Raw genomic sequence first — 19,641 nt, forward strand, 5'->3', positions numbered from 1 at the left:
TGTCCAACTCGGGGGCTAATGAGCCTCCACATGCAATCCCGAGTTGGTTATGATTGAACTTAGCTCATTATTTAACTAAGTATGAGAGCCCCTTGGATTGACCAAGTAGGGGTGCCCAACTCGGGGGCTAATGAGCCTCTACATGCAATCCCGAGTTGGTTATGATTGAACTTAGCTCATTATTTGGCTAAGGATTAGAGCCCCTTGGATTGACCAAGTAGGGGTACCCAACTCGGGGGCTAATGAGCCTCCACATGTAATCCCGAGTTGGTTATGATTGAACGTAGCTCATTATTTGGCTAAGTATGGAAGCCCCTTGGATTGACCAAGTAGGGGTACCCAACTCGGGGGCCAATAGGCCTTCCCATGTAATCCCGAGTTGGTTATGGTTGAACTTAGCTCATTATTTGGCTAAGTATGGAAAACCCTTGGATTGACCAAGTAGGGGTACCCAACTCGGGGGCTAATGAGAATCCATATGCAATCCCGAGTTGGTTATGATTGAACTTAGCTCATTATTTGGCAAAGGATGAGAGCCCCTTGGATTGACCAAGTAGGGGTACCCAACTCGGGGGCCAATAGGCCTTCCCATGTAGTCCCGAGTTGTGCATGAATGAACTTAGCTCATTATTTGGCTAAGTATGGAGCCCCTTGGATTGACCAAGTAGGGGCACCTAACTCGGGGGCCAATTGGCCTTCCCATGTAATCCCGAGTTGTGCATGAATGAACTTAGCTCATTATTTGGCTAAGTATGGAGCCCCTTGGATTAACCAAGTAGGGGTACCTAACTCGAGGGCCAATAGGCCTTCCCATGTAATCCCGAGTTGAGTTATGAATGAACTTAGCTCATTATTTGGCTAAGTAGGGAACCCCTTGGATTGACCAAGTAGGGGTACCCTACTCGGGGGCCAATAGGCCTTCCCATGTAATCCCGAGTTGAGTTACGAATGGACTTAGCTCATTATTTGGCTAAGTAGGAAACCCCTTGGATTGACCAAGTAGGGGTACCCAACTCGGGGGCCAATGAGCCTTTATATGCAATCTTATGTCGGGTGCGGTTAGACTTAGCTCTTTATTTGGCTAAGTATGAGACTCTCTTGGGCTGACCAAGTAAGGGTATGGCACTCGGGGATGACTGGAGAGAGTCAAGGTTTTTGAGAGGGGGTTTGACCCTTGGAAGTTTGACCGTTGACTTTTGGGCCTGAATTTGAATGGGGCCTTTCCTTCTGTTTTGGCCCAATCTTTTGAGGGCCCATTGAGGGTCCATAGGTTGTCGCGACGCGGAGATGAGGATGGAGTTATATATAGAGATGGAGAGAGAGTTTGTCCGTACTCTGAAATCATTTTCACACTTTCACTCTCTCTCTAAAATCTCTCTCTAGAATTTCTCTAGGATTTCTCTCTAGGATTTCTCCCAACTCCCTCTGATCCCGAGTTCTCCGAGTGCGCACTCCAGATTTCGTTCCCGACTCTGATTTCCCGAGAAGGTACGCTTCTTAGTGACCCTTTCTTTTATTTTCCTAGGCTTTTAGGATGGATCCCGAGGTGGATCCCCTTGCTTCCGCTTCCTCACCCGTTAGGTTGTCGGAAGAGATCCGAGGGGTGGATGGTTTTTTAGTTAGCACTCGGATACCCTGCGAGGATCCTTCTAAGGTTCCCGATGCGCTTTCTTTGGTAAATACACCTGACTCCTTTAGTGAGGAAGATGAGGGAGTGGTGCCTGGACCCTTCGAAGTTTCTCTGGCCCAAGTTCTGGATCCTGGATCCTTATTTTGTTGTTCGAGCTAAGGGTACAGAGTCGGTCTTAACTCCCCCTGTCGGGTGTGTCTCCGTGTATCATCAAAGTATGCAGATGGGACTTAGGTTCCCCTTGCATTCCTTTATCAAAGAGTTGCTCAACGGTTATCAGCTTACCCTCACTAATCTTCTCCCGAACAGCTGGTTGACCATTAACGGGTTTATCGTCGTTTGTGAACTTCTCGGGGTGGCCGCGAGTTTGCGCTTGTGGCGCAACACTTTCACTCTTATGCTTGGCCCAGCTGATCGTCATGGCCCGGGATGGTTCCGCTTTCAATGTCGCCCGGGGTATAAGGTGGTCCGTGATCCTCCTTCGAACCAAAAGGGATTCCGCCGCATGTTTTATCAAGTTTATACCAATGCTGAGTGGGGTATCCCTATCTTTCCTCCCGAGGAAGGGCCTAGATTTCGATTGAACCAGACGGTCCCCGAGATGTCTCGGAAAGTGGCAATTGTGGCGATCTATCTTACCACCACCTCGAGGACAGAGTCGGGGGATCTAGCTTATGTGCCCTCCAACTGGTTGCCTACCAGACATACCATCCGGGACGAGATGTTCCTGGCGGTCGTAGGCTTGAGTTGTAGCTGTGACAAGGGTAATTTTCTTCAAGTCTTTTTGAACTGCCTTTTAATGCTAAAGATTTGACATTTGTTTGTTTCAGGTGTTGCCCGAGCTCGTTTAGACCCTGCGATGGCCGAACACTTCACTGATGGGGCTGACTTGGCTGCGAGACTTATGGCGGAACTCGACGCGGAGGTCATGTCGGTGCCGCCACCTCCCAAGGTAATCCTCGTTAGTTGATTATGATGAGTGTTCCTTTCACTTTGCTAACTTGTATACCTTCCTTAGGACACCGAGGCCAAGAAGGCTAAGAAGCCCCATGTTCGCTCCCGAAAGCTGAAGGGGGATGTGGAGAGGGCTCAGGCTGCTGAGAAGGCGGCTTCTGAGAAGGCGGCCTCGGAGAAGGCGGCTTCCAAAGTTTCTGAGAAGACCTCTTCAGGGGTCTCCTCGGGAAGTAAGCGAAAGGTCGGGAGCTTTCTCGAGCAAGCTTTAGTTGACTATGAAGAGCCTCTCCAGAAGCGCTCCCGAGTTGAAAAATTCGGAATCGACACTCCCTTCACTGCTATCAGCTCTGCCCAGAAGATGGCCCGGGTGAGGGCAGTTGTTCAGGACATCTATACTAATGCTGATGATAACGCCATGCTGGATTTGGGCCTAGGGGAGATCAATGCCTTATATGAATCATGGCTTGAGGTATGTATTTTTTTTGTACAACTTCTTCTTTCCCGACTTTGGCTATCTAACATGTTTTGACCTGCAGACCTCCATTCGTATGACGTCGGTGATTAATCGGCGCTCTCAGTTCGAGCATGGTGTTAATGATCTTAACGCCCAGGTCGAGGTCCTTAATAAGACGATGTCGGACCAGGAGACCCAGATCACTCGCCTCAACACCGAGCTTAACGATTAGAAAGACATCTTTGAGAAGGCGTCCAAGGCTGTTAATGAGCACAAGGCGCTTACGGAGAGCCATAAGAAGGCTGTGTCGGATCTCGAGGCTGTTACCATCGGGAGGAACACCAAGCAAACAGAGCTCGACGAGCTTAAGGGGAAGCTTTCCAAGTCAAAGAAGAAGGCTAGGCACCTTGATCGCAAGCTAAAGGAAGCTTCTTCCAAGGCCCTGGCTCTTCAAGTGGAGCATGCCAAGTTCCTCGAGGGCTGGAAGAGGTCTTCCGAGGGGCATGACTTCATTGGTCAAATGGCCTCTCGCTCTTATGCTATGGCGGTTCGGGAGACCAAGGAGCGTCTGAAGGGCATACTGACGGGTCCCGACTCCACTTTGGACTGGAGTGAAGTCGAGGCGGCCTTTAATGCCCGTATTGCTGAGGAGCAGCGATTGAAGGCTGAGGCGGCTGCTAAGAAGGATCCTCCTTCATCCTCCGCTTATAAGGTGGCTGTTTCTTCTGCCTCCAAGGTATTTGAGGCCCCGACAGTCGATCCTGGGAACCCCGAGGCCGATGCTGAGCCCGAGGACCTCTTTTCTGAGAGCTCTCATGAGGAGGATGGTACTGGAAGTACCGACAGCTCTCCTAACAAAGCTGCCGCTGTTTAGCTCTTTTTGATTTTGAACTTAGATGTACTAAGCCCCGAGTGTTTGTTCTCGGGTTGTGTTTTGTGGTTCCTGAGAGTCTGTTCTCGGGACCTTTAGGTTTTTTGTGGTTCCTGAGAGTCTGTTCTCGGGACCTTTATGTTGTATTTTTCTTATGATGAAATGAAGTATTTTCTTTTCAATATCCTTTCTGTTGCCAAAATTTCTTGTGTTGTCATTAATGTTATCATTCGTTGTAAGTATGAGATAATGTGCCAACTTTTCATTACTACTGCAATAATACCGAGCTCTAATAAGGTATTGCTAATGGCCCCGAGTTGTAACGAATGATAAAACCGACGGCTCAACTGTGGCCAAAGCGGCATGTTAACTCAAAAGGGGATTGGCGAATACCCCGAGTTGGCTTGCATTTTGATTACATAAGAGGCTCAAGTGTGGCCGAGTTACAAGGTAACTTAGATGTAATACTTCTTCAAATTATCTGCATTCCAAGGTCGGGCGAGTGGGGGTGCCATCTGGTGACTCAAGTCGGTATGTCCCGGGTTTGACCTCGGCGACAACCTTGTAAGGTCCATCCCACTTCGGCCCGAGCTTGCCTTTGAGATGAGTGAGGCCAGTGGCTTCCACCTTCCTTACCACCCAATCCCCGACTAAGATAGGGCGAGCCTTGACCCTTTGATTGAACTGTCTTGCCACTCACAGCTTGTTGTGAATGGATCTCAGCAGAGCGTTGCCTCTCGTCTCGGGAAGTAGGTCGAGATTGACTGGTTTTTCCTCCTCGTTCAGCTCGTAGTCATAGAATGTCATTCTCGGGGATGATATCCCGACTTCCACGGGAAGGACAGCGTCGCTTCCATAAACCAGGCTCAAGGGTGAATGGTCAGTTGCCTCTTTCCCTGTTGTCCTTGCTGACCATAACACTCCCGGGAGGTCGTCAATCCAGCTTCCCTTAGCTCCTTCTAGAGACTTTTTTATCCCATTTAGCACAACTTTGTTTGCAGCCTCTGCTTGACCATTTGTCTGGGGTCGGGATACTGCTGAGAACCTTGTTCTAATGCCGAATCTGGAGCAGTACTCCCGAGTTGGCCCACTGTTAAATTGCCTTCCATTATTTTAGATGAGAGTCTTGGGAACCCCGAAACAGGTGATGATGTTTCTCCATATGAAGTTCTGCACTTGCTTATCCGTTATGGAGGCCAGTGGTTCCGCCTCGACCCATTTTGTGAAATAGTCGATGGCTACCAAGAGAAACCTCCTTTGCCCCGAGGCTGCTGGAAAGGGACCTATGAGGTCCATTCCCCACTTGTCAAATGGAAGAACAACTTGGATAGTGGTGAGTTGATTGGTTGGGGCCCGAGGTATATCTCCATGAAGTTGGCAATTAGGGCACTTCCTCACTAGGACCTCTGCATCATGTTTAAGGGTGGGCCAATAGTACCCCGCCCTTAGAGCTTTCCCAGCTATTGTCCTGGCTCCCTGATGACTGCTGCAAGCCCCTTCATGGATTTCCCTTAAAATGTAATTCCCTTCGAATGGAGTGACGCATTTCAGCAACGGGTGCGTGTAAGATTTTTTATACAAGTTGCCTTCATGCCAGAGAAACCACCCCGCCTTCTTTTTAAGGGCCTTGGCCTCCTTCTCATCCATGGGTAAGACTCCGTCCCGGAGATACCCTATGATTTCTGCCATCCAGGTGTCGGTACGGTTCAAAGTATGTACCTCCAAAGAGTTGATGCTTGGTTGCTCAAGGACTTCCCAAATTATGCTGCGGGGGGCTAACCCTTCTGCTGAGCTAGCCATGCGGGTAAGGGCATCATCCTGTTGGTTCTCGGACCGAGGGAAATGCTGGATTTTGAAGGAAGTCAGCTTCTGAATTAACTGTCGGGTCTTGTTGAGGTACATCCTCATATTATCCTCCTTAGCTTCGTACTCCCCCGACACCTGCCCCACTATTAGTTGGGAGTCGGATTTTGCTAGTATGTTTTGAGCTCCCGCTGTGATGCAAATCTGTAGGCCCAGGATCAAAGCTTCATACTCGGCCTCGTTATTTGAGGCGAGGAAGTCGAATTTCACAGCGTACTCCATCTTGTCCCCGACAGGGGTATGATGACCAATCCAGCTCCACTTCCCGACTTGGTCGCAGAACCATCTACTTGTAATTCCCACGACTCCCTTACTTCGATGTCCTCCGGTCGGGAGCAACATTCACTGATGAAGTCCGCTAAGGCCTGTGCCTTGATCGCTCGGCGAGGCTCATACTCCAGCCCGTAATCGGCCAGCTGGTCGACCCACTCAGTCATTCTGGTGGAATGATTCCTGTTCTCAATTAACTTCCTGATGGGTTGTCCGGTTAGGACAGTGATTGGATGGGCTTGAAAATACGGCTTCAACTTCCTGCTTGCCATTACTAGGGCAAACACCATCTTCTCGGCTTCGCTGTATCTCAACTCTGCCCCTCGGTATGCATGGCTGATGAAATAGATGGGGTGTTGGGATGCTTCCACTACTACAATTTAATACTTGCGCCACATATTACGCCACGAGAAATTTTAATTTGTGGCGAATTCACACCTTGCCACGGAAATAATACTTTTATACAAGATAATAATTTAGTTAAAAAAATATTATGCCACAAGATTAAGATATTTGTGGCAAGCATATAATTTTGCCACGAACTTTTATGTGGCAAAGTAAAATTTTAAAAAATTAGGCCAAAAATTATAAAAACCGCCATATTAAAGCTCCCTCCAAAATTTTGGAGCCCGGACCGAATCTATCGATAAGTCAACTGCACTCAGAATTTCAAATATATTAAACTTTCCTCCCATCTCACCCAAAGAGAACAAAAAAAAACTAAACCCTAGTTACCACTTTACCAGTCGAACTAAACTTTCTGATCTTCATCTTCCTGTGGCTTTTTTTTCTCTCACTCATTCGAGGCGACGAATTTCGAACTAATCCATCGTATATGCTTCGATAATTTCGGTACTTCTCATAATCTACTGGTGCTCACAGTTTTGATATTATTGCTGAATTTGCAATTGTGCTCACGGTTTCTCCAATTTTGTTTGTAGATTTCAATTTGCTGCGGTGTTCTTCGGCTTATGTCAATAGAATTCAATTTGTGATTGGATATCTAAGAGGAATTGGCAGAGTAAGTTTTTATACAAGACTCAATTTTTTTGTTAGATTATACGAGCCAATTTTGAACTAATAGAAATTGGCAATTTTTTTTATCATGTTCTTTATTTTTAATTAATAGAAATTGCAGGATTATTCTCCCTACTGTAGTTCAATTTCGGTTTCGATTCACCATTGTTGTTGCTGTTGATGATGTTATTGTTGTTGTCATTGTCTTGTGGGTCATCCTTATTTTGGTCAGAAAATAATATATTGTTCAACCCCTCTCATGGCTACATTACCATCCACCACCTGTTTGACATATTTTTCAATAAAACCAACAAACCCACACTAAATATTATAGCTAATATGACACTGTGTCTTTCTCTGTGTTGTCTTTTCTTTAGATTTTAATTTTCTTACCAAACAAAGGCCAATTTGATAAGTTAACTTGAACTTGTAATCAAGTCAACGAAAAAGCTAAGTGGGGCATCTTTCATGGTTTGATTTAGTTATTCCTTATTGCTTAATCCTTTGGTTTCATCCATAACTTCACCTAATTTTCCAACTTAAAAAATATATATAATGATATGGTCACACTTTGGATCTTGGGACTAGACCTGCAGACCACACACTACACGTCACTAATTACCAACTAGCTAAACATGATATTAGCAATTTGAAGCTTTTTTCTTAAAAAAATTGGTTATGAGTACCCATTTATATCCCATATATATGTTGTGTGTAAAATAGTTTTAAATGTTCTTCTATTTAAAAATACTTTATTGTTTATCTTGTAGTTAACTTTCTCTTGAAACATGGATACTTCTGATCCCATAAAGAAGAGGTTAGAATGGATGACTTGTGATGATAGGAGTCATACATTATACATTACTGGAGTGAAAGACTTTTTAGACTTTGCTTTTACTAATTTACCTACTTGTAGTGAAAATGAGGAAGAAGCAAATAAAGTCCCTTGCCCATGTAATCGATGCAACAATAGTCGACACAAGACTAGGGAAGAGATTTTTGATGATTTAATATTGAATGGAATAGTGAGAGGTTATGTTCGTTGGATCTATCATGGTGAATATAAACCCCCTAAAAAACGACTTAGAGTTGAAACAGGAGATAAGAGTCAGGATGAAATTTTTGAAATGATTTTTGACGCTAATGAGCCAATGTGTTCATATGATGTTCTAGATGAGGAAGTTGATAACCAAACAGAACATAGAAAGCCTTATGTTGATGAACATGATGGCAGAAAGGGGATAGGAGCTTTTGAAAGTTTGATGAGAGATGCTCAACAACGTTTATACTCTGGTTGTGATGACTTCTCAAAGTTGTCATTTATTTTGAAGTTGTTCCAGATAAAATGTATGGAAGGTATAACTAACAAAGCTTTCACAAGTATGCTTAAAATGTTCAAAAGTGTTTTACCTGAAGATGCAAATGTGCCATCAACATACTATGAAGCACGTAAAATGATTACTGATTTGGGTTTTGATTATGAGAGATTGAAGCATGTGAGAATGATTGTATGTTGTTCTGGAAAGAGAATGTTAACCTTGAAAGTTGTAGTGTATGTGATACAAAACGTAATATAGCTACTCCGAAAGTGTTGTGTTATTTCCCGTTAACACCAAGGTTGCAAAGGTTGTTTATGTCATCTAAAACTAATAGTGATATGAGATGGCATAAAGATAAGCGAGATGATGATGAAATACTTAGACACCCAGTTGATAGCAAAGCATGGAAGCATTTTGACAAGTCATATTCTTCATTTGCTTCAGAGTCTCGTAATGTTAGATTAGGCTTGGCATCTGACGGGTTTAATCCTTTTGGTGGTCTAAGAAGTGACTATAGTATATGGCCAGTAGTGATTGTCGTATATAATATCCCGCCGTGGATGTGCATGAAACAACCTTACATGATGCTATCTTTGTTAATTCCAGGTAAGAGTGCACCAGGAAATAACATTGACGTGTATTTGCAACCTTTAGTTGAAGAACTCAAAAAATTGTGGGAATTTGGGGCTAAGACTTATGATGCTTCAAAAAATGAATATTTTGATATGCATGCAGCTCTATTATGGACTATTAATGATTTTCCAGCATATGCAAACTTATCTGGGTGGTCTACTAAGGGTTATAAGGCATGTCCTCGTTGTATGAATCAAACTTTTTCAACTAGACTACCAAATTGTAGAAAATGTTGTTATATGGATTATCGATGCTTCCTACATGTAGATCACAAATGGAGAAATAGTAAGACTTTCAATGGAAAAGTTGAAAGAAGAAGTCCCCCAAAGAAATTATCAGGTAATGAGATATTAGAGCAAGTTAAAGATCTTGAAGGAATGAAATTTGGGAAAACTTTTAAGTTGCCAAAGAGAGAAGATAACTGGAAGAAAAAGAGTATATTTTTTTATTTGCCTTATTGGAGTAGTCTCTTGCTTCGTCATAACCTTGATGTCATGCATATCGAAAAAAATGTATGTGATAATATTTTAGGCACTTTACTAGACATTGAAGGTAAAAGTAAAGATCACATAAAAGCTAGGCATGATTTGAAGCATGTGAATATTATGAAGCATCTAGCCCCAAAGCTAGTTAACGGAAAATGGCATATATAGCAGCAGCACCTTATACATTGTCCAAAACTCAAAAAATATCGGTGTGCAAATTTTTGGAGGATATAAAGGTTCCAGATGGGTATTCGTCTAACTTCTCTAAGTGCATAAACCTTGAGAAGCGAAAGATTTGGGGACTTAAAACACATGACTGTCATGTTCTTCTAGACGAATTATTACCCTTGGCGATTCGTGGAGTATCATCTCCCAAAGTGTATGAGGTGATTACTAAATTGAGCGATTTTTTTAAGAATTTGTGTTCCAAGTCTTTAAAACTGAAGGACTTGAATGATCTTGAGAATCATATTTCTATCACCTTTTGTGAAATGGAAAAGATTTTTCTTCCTTCTTTTTTCGATGTGATGGTGCACTTGTGTGTTCACCTTCCTGAGGAAGCTAAGGTAGCTGGACCAGTTCACTACCGATGGATGTATCCTATTGAAAGGTATTCTTTTGCTTTGCTAATTCAATGAACTTTTTATGTGGGTTTTGAATAAAATATTCACGGTATCCTTCTTCTTATTGTATAGGCTTTTGCGTAAGTTTAAGTCATACGTACGGAATAAAAATATACCAGAGGGTCTATTGCTGAAGGATATATAATAGAAGAATGCATGTTCTTTTGTTCAAGGTACTTAAATGACATGGAGACAAGATATAATCAACTCGAGAGGAATGCAGATGGAGAAAATAATGTATATAAGGGACTATCAATATTTTCTCCATGTGGTATTCCCTTAGGAAAGGCTAAATCTAGATACCTTAGCAATGAGGAGTTGATACAAGCTCAAGAATATGTGCTGAAAAATTGTGATGAAGCGGAAATATATCTTAGGTATAAATTTTCTTGTTCAAGTAATTTCTATGTAAAATTCAATCACATTAATTTTGCCTTTTCATGATTTTCACGTGTGTAGGTGTTGTAAAGAGAAAACGAGGGCCGCTTAAGGGAAGACAAGGTCCCGTATATTGTAGAAAGCTTACTGTATTACCTCCAGGAGAAAAAATAAGTGTGGAATTTGATAGGGATGGTATTCCTATTGGTAAAAATTCTTCGATATTTGCTTTTTTCTTAGGTGAACAGGTAAGAAATCGTGCTTTGATTCCTCTACAAGTCAAAGATTGGGCAGAAATTAAATCTGAAAGAATAGAACATCTTTGGAGTTGTGTTTTGGTGAGATGAGTCCCTGATCAATTAATAGTTTCGTTCTTTATTTATGTAATTCATCCCTTTTCCTATCTTGGTCATTTTTTCCCTATCTTTCAGGAAAAATTTTCATTTGATGACCCTGAGTTAAGAAAAGATAGTGTTATTCAACATGCAAGGAGATTGTTTAGAGATAGCAGGCATAAGTTGAAGCGTCGATATTATGATGATCCAAAACTAAAAACAAAAGATGATCGATTGAAAAACAAGACTGAAAAGATAACTAAAGGAGATTGGAAATACTTGGTTGATCTTTGGAGTGGTGACAAATTTCAGGTACAAAAAATGTTTATAATGTGGTGGATCATGATATTTTTATGTTATATTAACTCTTTTCCATAGGCAAGGAGTGTTAAAGCTGCTGAGAGTCGATCTTATCAAAAGATGCCTCACTATAATGGGACTAAAAGCTTTGCTCGTGCTAAAGATGAATATGTAAGTAATTGCTAATTTGATTTAAACTTATCTTGCTCCTTTTCATATAGAATTAATTGCATTCACATGTTATTGTAGAAACAAATGCATGGCAAGGATTGTTCAAGAGTTGAGCTACTAATTGAATCTCGTAAGAGGAAGTCAAAGATATCTGTTAATGATGTTACCTTAGCTAAAAACATGAATGCAGTTGTAAGTAAAGTCACATTTCTTTATTTGTTAAAAAAAGCATTATTCAGAATTATCTAAATAATTTACACTTGTATTTAGTCTGAGATGAAGAAGTTGACAGAAGAAAGAAAGCAAGGGCTTAATAATCACACAGATGAACAAATATTTGAGAAGGTGCTTGGTAAAGATACTCATGGATATTTACGCGCTTATGGAAGAGGTAAAAGTACTACAGATCATTTTGGTGTTAAGCCATCCCATATAAATCTTGCACATGAGGTTATTGAAGTAAAAAAGACGGTTGAGCAAGCAGTCCTAGAAGCTCGTAAAGAAGCTGAAGATGCTAAAAAAAAAGCAAAAAAGGCTAGAGAAGATGCAGAGCATGCAAAGAAAGAAGCACATGCAACAAGGGATGAGGTGGATCAAAAAATTGCAGCTAATAATAAGTTGTGGGAAAAACGACTTACAAATATACTACAAGGTTTTGGACTAAATGCTTTCGAAAACAATGATTCCGAAAGCACAGGTTCATCATCTTGAAGTAGGTATGTAGATTTTCTATATTGTTAATCTTTTTACTTGATTCCTTTTGTGTGTATTGACTTATTGATATTTGATACATTCAAAAACACTACTATAAGATGAAACACTTTATGCTCTTTGGTAGTTAAGAAACATGAACATGAACATCAGAATATGGTTCCTTATGCTCGATCCACTTGTGATTCTTTGTGGAATTTTTAAGTTTCATCAAGTGGAAGCTTGTGAGTTACAAGTCAACCTATAATGAACATTCATATCTAATTTTTGACATATTTGAACAACCATGACCTTTCTTAAGATCCATGAAACATTGAAGTGTCTGTTGCTGATTTTTACTTTAAAAATAGTGTTGGTTATTTTATTTTAGCGTTTTGGTAGTAGTAGTAATAGTATGTAACAACGTGCGTTGGTCTTTGTTGTAATGTTGTGCTTACTTTGACCTTATGATCATTGTTAATGCTTACATTTTTTTTTGTCTCATGTAGGCAGAAGTTCAAGCTGTGAAACATATCACTAGAGATCAAAAGCACAAGAAGTACAAGTTAATTTTTTACTTTAGTAGTTGAAAATTATGAGAGAATGTTTTTTTCTTTTTTTTTGAAGGAATAGAGACAATGTTTTTTTCCTTTTTTTTTAAGGAATAGAGACAATGTTTTTTTCTTAATTACGTAGTACACTAGGATATCGTCTCGTTACTATTTTTCTTTACTATAAGAGTTGGCAATTATGTAGTACACTAGGACAATACTTGTGAGTTCTACGTACTTTCATGTATATATTTCTGAACATTGGTTATGAAATTTATTTTTGCCAAATGTGTATAAATTTTATCTTTGTTTGTCACCACTAGTTTATAAATAATTAGATTAATGGTATTTGCTAGTATTACCACCACATTTGACCTTTAGGAATATTATTGCTGCCACACTCAAATCTGCGTGGCTAACATAATGTTAGTTGCATGATGAAACCATGCCATAATTACCCATGTGGCTAAAGTGAGGTTGCTAGACATGGATTATTCAAATTGCCATGTGTATACTTGTGGCAGGGGTTTTTTTTTGCCATGGTATTATTCGTGGCAACAAAATTGTTTTATGCCACAAGGTTGTTTTTTCCGTGGCCACTATCTAGCCACACAAACGTGTGCCACAGAAGATTTGAGTTTAAATCTCGTGGCAAATTAACATTGCCACGAGAATATCAAACTTATGCCACAATACTATTAGTGGCACAAGAGTCGAATTGTAGTCGTGTTCCCTTTCTGCAACCAACACCGCGCTGAGTGCATTTTCTGATACCGAAAGGTATATATAAAGAGTCTCTCCCGGGAAGGGAGATATGAGTTTAGGCAGCGTTGCTAAGTGTTGTTTCAATTGCTGAAACGCTTCTTCAGCCTCCCTGTCCCAATTGAACTCTTTTCTCTTTAGGGCCCTAAAGAACAACAAGCTTTTGTCGGCTGATCGGGACAGAAAGCGTCCCAAGGCAGCAAGGCATCCCGTCAGCCTCTGCACTTCTCGAACGTTTCTGGGCGAAGACATGTTCAACACTGCATGAATCTTGTCGGGGTTTGCTTCTATACCGCTTTCATCCACCAGGAATCCCAAGCACTTGCCTCCCGTTACCCCGAACACACACTTTTTGGGGTTTAGCTTCATACCATGGCGCCTGAGTGTCGCCAGTGTCTCTCTCAAATCATCTACATGATCTTTCTTCTTCTTGCTCTTGACAATCATATCATCCACATAAACTTCTATGTTCCTCCCGAGTTGCTCTGCAAAGACCTTGTTTATGGTTCTTTGGTATGTGGCCCCTGCGTTCTTTAGCCCAAAGGGCATCATCTTGTAGCAGTACACGCCTTGGGCCGTGACAAAGGCAGTATGGACTCGGTCCTTTTCAGCCATGGGGATCTGATGGTATCCCGCATTGGCGTCCATGAAGCTGAGTAACTCGTGACCCACTGTGGAGTCGACTAACCTATCAATTTTCGGGAGGGGATGGTTGTCTTTGGGGCATGCTTTGTTAAGGTCTGTGAAGTCGACGCACATACGCCAAGCTCCGCTGGCCTTCTTCACCAAGACCACATTAGCCAACCACTCAGTGTATTGGCATTCTTCGATGATTCCCGCCTCTAGTAGCTTCTTCACTTCTTCTGCAGCTGCGGCATTCCTCTCGGGACCCTGATGCCTAAGCTTTTGTTTGATAGGGCGGAACCCTTCCTTGATATTTAGCTCATGGGAAGCAAAGTCGGGGCTCAGCCCTTGCATGTCCGCAGCTGAATAAGGGAATACATCCTTGAATTCTTTCAAGGTCTGAACCAGGTGATCCCTGATCTCGGTATTGAGGTTTGAGCCAATACTCAATGTATGCCCGACTTCTGGATCTATCACGACCTCTTCGACCTCCTCCACAGGTCGGGGGCGTTCATAGTACTTAGGGTTTTCAGATATATAAACCCCGAGTCCCGCGGGGGCTTCTGTCGGTTCCTCTCTCTTTCTCTTCTTTTCCTTCTTCTCCTCGGGTGCTCTGGCTCGGAAGCTGTTGACATAACATTCCCGGGCTGTTTGCTGGTCCCCATAAATCTTCCCGACATGCCCATCATCGGTTTCGTATTGGAGCAGCAGCTGGTATACCGAGATGGCAACCTTTATCTTGTTCATGGTGGGCCTGCCCATGATAGCATTGTAAGGTAGCGGGGTATCAACAACTAGGAAATCTACTGGTAGACTCCTTCCCTATTCTCTTTCCCCCAGTCTTACAGCCAGCTTTACATAACCGAGAGGGTAGACCGACCTGCCTCCGAAACCAATCAACGGTTGGTTGGTAGGGATCACATCCTTCTCGGTGTACTTCAGTTTGAGCAGACAGTCAAGTGTGATGATGTCGGCTGAGGATCCACTGTCAACAAGGATTCTCTTCACCCGAGAGTTTGCTATTTTCATTTCTATGACCGAGGGGTCATCATGGGGGGGTGTAAGTGCCGGTCAGGCTCCCCGAATGTCATTACCGGGCATCCTGTCTTTGCAGGTTCCACATCCAGCACCCGATGCGTCATTGCTTGAAGATGGGCCTTCCGAGCGCGGCCAGATGATCCTCCCGAGGCGTGGCCCCCGGCTATGACACCAACATACCCGTCGGTGTTGTCACTATCGTTTCTTGCTTCTTTCTCCTTCCCCTTCTCCTCTCGGGGTTGTTTGATGTATCTATTCAACTTTCCTTGATCAGCCAAGTGGTCCAAGGCCTTCTTTAACTCCCGACAGTCTTTCGTGGTATGACCACACTCCCGATGGTATTCACACCATAATCTCTGATCAATACTGATGGGTGGGGGAATGGGTAATACCGACTTGTGTTTGAGATCCAAGTAGATCTCCCGCCTGTTTCTGTTAAAACGTGGGTCATTCCCGTTATCTACTGCTCTCGGGAGCAATTGTTGGTGATTCCTCATGCTTTTGTTTGGTTCCCGGTAAGGGAGCTCTTCCTTCTTCTTCTTAGCTTTTTCCCCGACAGGCTTACAAATGTCTGAGGCTTGAATGAACTTCTGAGCGCGACTCATGGCCTCGGTGAAAGTGGTAACTTCGTTCTCGGCGAGAGACCATCTGAACTTTCCCGGCCAGAGTCCTAACATTAAGGCGGTGAAGGCAACCCCGTCTTGAAGATCCGAAATCTTCAGTGACTCCTCATTGAATCGCCTGATATAATCGGCAAGGCTCTCGTGTTCTTGTTGTTTGATGGACATCAAGTGGATACTGGTTTTCTTGTGCCTACGTCCAGCAATGAAGTGTTGGTGAAACAATGCTTCTAGAACCGAGAAGTTGGTTATGATGCCAGGTGACAAGCCCGAGAACCAACTGAGCGCCAACCCTTTGAGGGTTGTCGGGAAGTAGCGGCACCAGGTGGCCTCACACCCTGTCTGCACACTCATCTGAGCCTTGTGTGCTGCCATATGATCCTCGGGATAGCTACTGCCCGAGTACTGCTCAATGGTGGGGACCTTAACCTTTCCCGGGTTAGGTACCTCCATGATCTCCCGACTGAAGGGGGTCATGAAGTTGAGGACTCCCCGATTGATCAGGTGTTGGCCTTGTTCCGAGGGGGCCTGAATCTGCTTCGTCCTCCTTGTCTCGTCCTCTTGGACCCGACAGGAGACTTCTCCCGTTCCCTCCTCGGGGTCTGAGAGTGAGCCTGCTCCTCTCGGTGTGTCCTTTCCCTTTCTTCTCTCTTCTTATTTAAGAGGTTGCGAGTGTCCTGCTCCGCTCTGCGCCTCCAGTTCTCTTCTATGATGCGCCTGGCATCCGAGTTCTGTGTCCTCTGAGAGGGAGCCTGTCGGGATCTCTCTCCTACAACTCGCTGCTCGGTCCGCTTAGGAACGTGAGTTGGAGGGTTATCCCTGCCACGAGGCTCTGCCCGGGTCATCTCTCGGGGCTCCCCTTGATTGAGCTGGGGGATCCCGGCTATGAGCTCCCGCAAACTCCTCTGCATGTTGTCGTTCAACTATCGGGCAATCCGGTCAATGTCCGCCATGGCATTGGGTCATCACGGGGAGCAGAATGCTCGTCGTTACGGGGGGTCGTCCCCTCGTCATCTATGGCCAGGGATTCGACCAAGACATTGGGTTGGTGAGACTGGAGAGGTGTGGGTTGACGAGACAGTGAGCCTCGGGTGGTTTTCCTTCGGGGTGCCATGTTGCTCTCGGTACGTGACTTTGAGATGTAGTATCCCACGACGGCGCCAAACTGTTTCTGCCTAGAAACTAGTCAAAAGAGTAATATGTTTAAGGCGAGATTCAAATCCCGAGTTAGGTTAGAATCCCGAGTCTCATAGTCTCCAATCCTGCAAAACAAGGAGAACTGGCCCGGGGGTGTTTCCGGGAAAGCCCCTCCGACGCTCAAGTCAGTTGAGATTGAGGTATAGAGAGAAAGTAATCCAGTCTAGAGAGAGATGCTCTGGTTTTGTTAGGTGAGAATTAAATACCTGTTCACTGATGGGACTGTTGGTATTTATAGTGTTGGGGATTTTGCCAGACAAGAAACCCTTTTGGGGGAGATCCCAATACCTTAAGGGAGCCTCCACCTTTTTAAGGTCCAACTTTTTGCTCCCTAAAAGCTGGTGAATCTTCTTTGGTATATGAGACCTAGGCCTTAGGTGAAGGGCCTTTTGATATTTTATTGGACCAGACCAGGGGCCCAAACATAAGGTTTTGAACTAGAAGAGAGATGTAGCGCATACAAAATCCTGTAGTAAAGTGATGCTCCAACCAAGCAGGGTTTATTAGATGATGAGCCGAGTGACGACTTCGGTGATGGGAGTAGCGGTGAGAGTAGTCCGAAAAAAGAAGCGGTTGAGGTGTCCCCTGACTCTTCTGCTACCCTTAAGTCCAAACTCTATTATGGTTTTGTTTCTACCCTCTCATACTTTGGGTGAATTTCTTATGACCTCTTCTATTATGAATTTCTGTTGTGATCTGATGAGGTTTTGTAAATTTGAGTCTCCTTGTGAATTTCTTCTTTTATTCTCTTTCTCAGCTTTAGAAAAAGAATTTAACTCTCTTTGTGTGGAATGGATTATGGTTGTAATGAATTGGTTTTTACAATTTGAATTGAATGGTAGTGGATCTGAAGGATGCATGATGCATGCAAATCATGCTATGAGTCCCCTAGTTGTGTTCACTATGCTGATTATGATGGCTAATGATGAGTGTGTTGTGTTTTTATGTGATTATGATGGCTAATGATGAGTGCGATGTATTTGTATGTGATTATCATGCAAATTCAATCATGTTGTTGGTTGTTTACATAGTTTGTGGTTAGATGTGATCATTTTGTTTTTGATGCTACACTTTATTGTTTGCGTCCCCTAAACCCTAACTCAATAACCAAAATGATGATGGGCTCATATGAAGAAGAACCTTGGTTTGATTTGCTCCAAAAATTATTTATCACTCTGTTAAGGATTAAAATCAAAACCAAGGCCTTCAATGTTCTATCTAATTGCATATCCCTGATGGGTTGTGTTAAGTATTGCTGATTATGATGGCTAATGATAAGTGTGTAGTGTTTGAATGTTATTATGTTGCAAATTCAATCATGGTGTTCGTTGTTTACGAAGTCTGTGGTTGAGTTAGATCAATCTATTTTTGATGTTACACTTTAGTGTTTGAGTCCCTTAAACCCTAAACCAATAACCCAAATGATGATGGGACCCAAATGAAGAACCTTGGCTTGATTTGCTCCAGAAGTGACTCACCACTCTATTAAGGATTAAAATCAAATCCAAGGCTTCAATGTTCTATCTAATTGCATATCCCTAATGGGTTGAAAGAGGTCAAATGATGAGATTGTTTAATGACAATAACAACATGATTCGCTAATGCTTTATGTGTCAACTGATTATGCTTCTCATAGTCCCTGATAAATGAATTACCACAACAAATTTGAAAATGGAACTAGAAAATTAAACTGTTTCACTTACAATAATTGATTAACTACAAAAGTTGTTATCATACCTTTGAAACTGAACCACCGAAACATATTGATTCTTTGAGCTTGACTGCATTTACAAACCTACTTACTTTATATACACATCCAAAAAGATAAATTTGCATACATAAACTTAGAAGGTTTGTGTAGCAGTCATGCCTTTTTTACATCATATGTACCCATTAATTGCATATTAATAGGTTGTGTGTTTTCTTAGTTAAGGGAGTTGGATTAATTTCTTTAAACGGATATTTGGATTAAATAAAGAGTTCATACATGGGGGTAATTGAGTTGATTATTTAAGAGTATTATTTATATCGATCAATTAGATATTTTTAGACACAGTAAAATAGTGTCTATAGTAATGAGTGAATCAAATTACTTTCTTTATTCAAAATTCTAGCACAATGAATAGTAATTAGTGTTATTCTTAAGGTGATTATGTGGAGCTCAAGTTCACTATCTCATCAAGAATTATGAAATATGTATGATGATATTATCCATAGAGATTCATAAACGAGAAATTGGAACTATATATAATGTAAATGAATTATGAATTGGGAATTAGTTATTGTATGTTCTAGTTGAGTTAACTTTTATTGTTATCGTTATTATTGTTGTTGTGGAGGTAATTAGAGGTGGTTGAAGGAAATCAAATTAGATGTCTTTTATCTGATTAGTGATTGAATAGTTAGTATTAATGTTATTATTAATGAAAATATGGAGGACGAATAAAAGCTCGGGGTATCTCCTTAGTAAGAAAGACTATGGATTATTGAAGATGATTAGTGTTGAACTTAAATAGTATTTAAATTATCAAGTATTGTGATAATCAAAGTTTATGGTTGAGTTATGAGTGTAATGTATTACGATGGAGAAGTTATAATAGTCATATATTAACTGGTTAAGAACTAAATGTCGAGGCTACAAAGTAAATTGATAATAGTTAATGTAACGATAGAGGATTTGTAAATTGGGTTGATATTCATCATAATAAGCTAGTATGTGAGTTTAAATCACTAGGTTGCAATTGGATATAAGTTGCTAATCACTAGTGGAAAAAACCCCACCTGATGCGGTGAAAACTAGCCTTTCAGATGCGGTTTTGGTCCGCATCATGTGGGGACGTGGGGTCGCAGCAGCTC

At 42.2% G+C, this 19,641-nt stretch overlaps 2 protein-coding genes across 2 annotated transcripts; both read right to left on the reverse strand.

The window, feature by feature from the left end:
* Positions 1-4,605: 4,605 nt before the first annotated feature.
* On the reverse strand, positions 4,606-5,994 carry LOC125494048 (uncharacterized). Its single transcript, XM_048637548.1, has 2 exons — positions 5,162-5,994; positions 4,606-4,999 (listed from the first exon to the last, which is right to left on the reverse strand). The coding sequence occupies exons 1-2, from the start codon at positions 5,992-5,994 to the stop codon at positions 4,606-4,608; spliced, it is 1,227 nt and encodes a 408-aa protein (XP_048493505.1).
* An 8,967-nt stretch (positions 5,995-14,961) lies between these two features.
* LOC130590786 (uncharacterized) lies at positions 14,962-16,041 on the reverse strand. Its single transcript, XM_057393340.1, has one exon. The coding sequence runs from the start codon at positions 16,039-16,041 to the stop codon at positions 14,962-14,964; it is 1,080 nt and encodes a 359-aa protein (XP_057249323.1).
* Between the last annotated feature and the right edge of the window lie 3,600 nt (positions 16,042-19,641).

The sequence above is a fragment of the Beta vulgaris genome, chromosome 3, assembly GCF_026745355.1.
Source record: "Beta vulgaris subsp. vulgaris cultivar EL10 chromosome 3, EL10.2, whole genome shotgun sequence".
NCBI lineage: Eukaryota > Viridiplantae > Streptophyta > Magnoliopsida > Caryophyllales > Amaranthaceae > Beta > Beta vulgaris.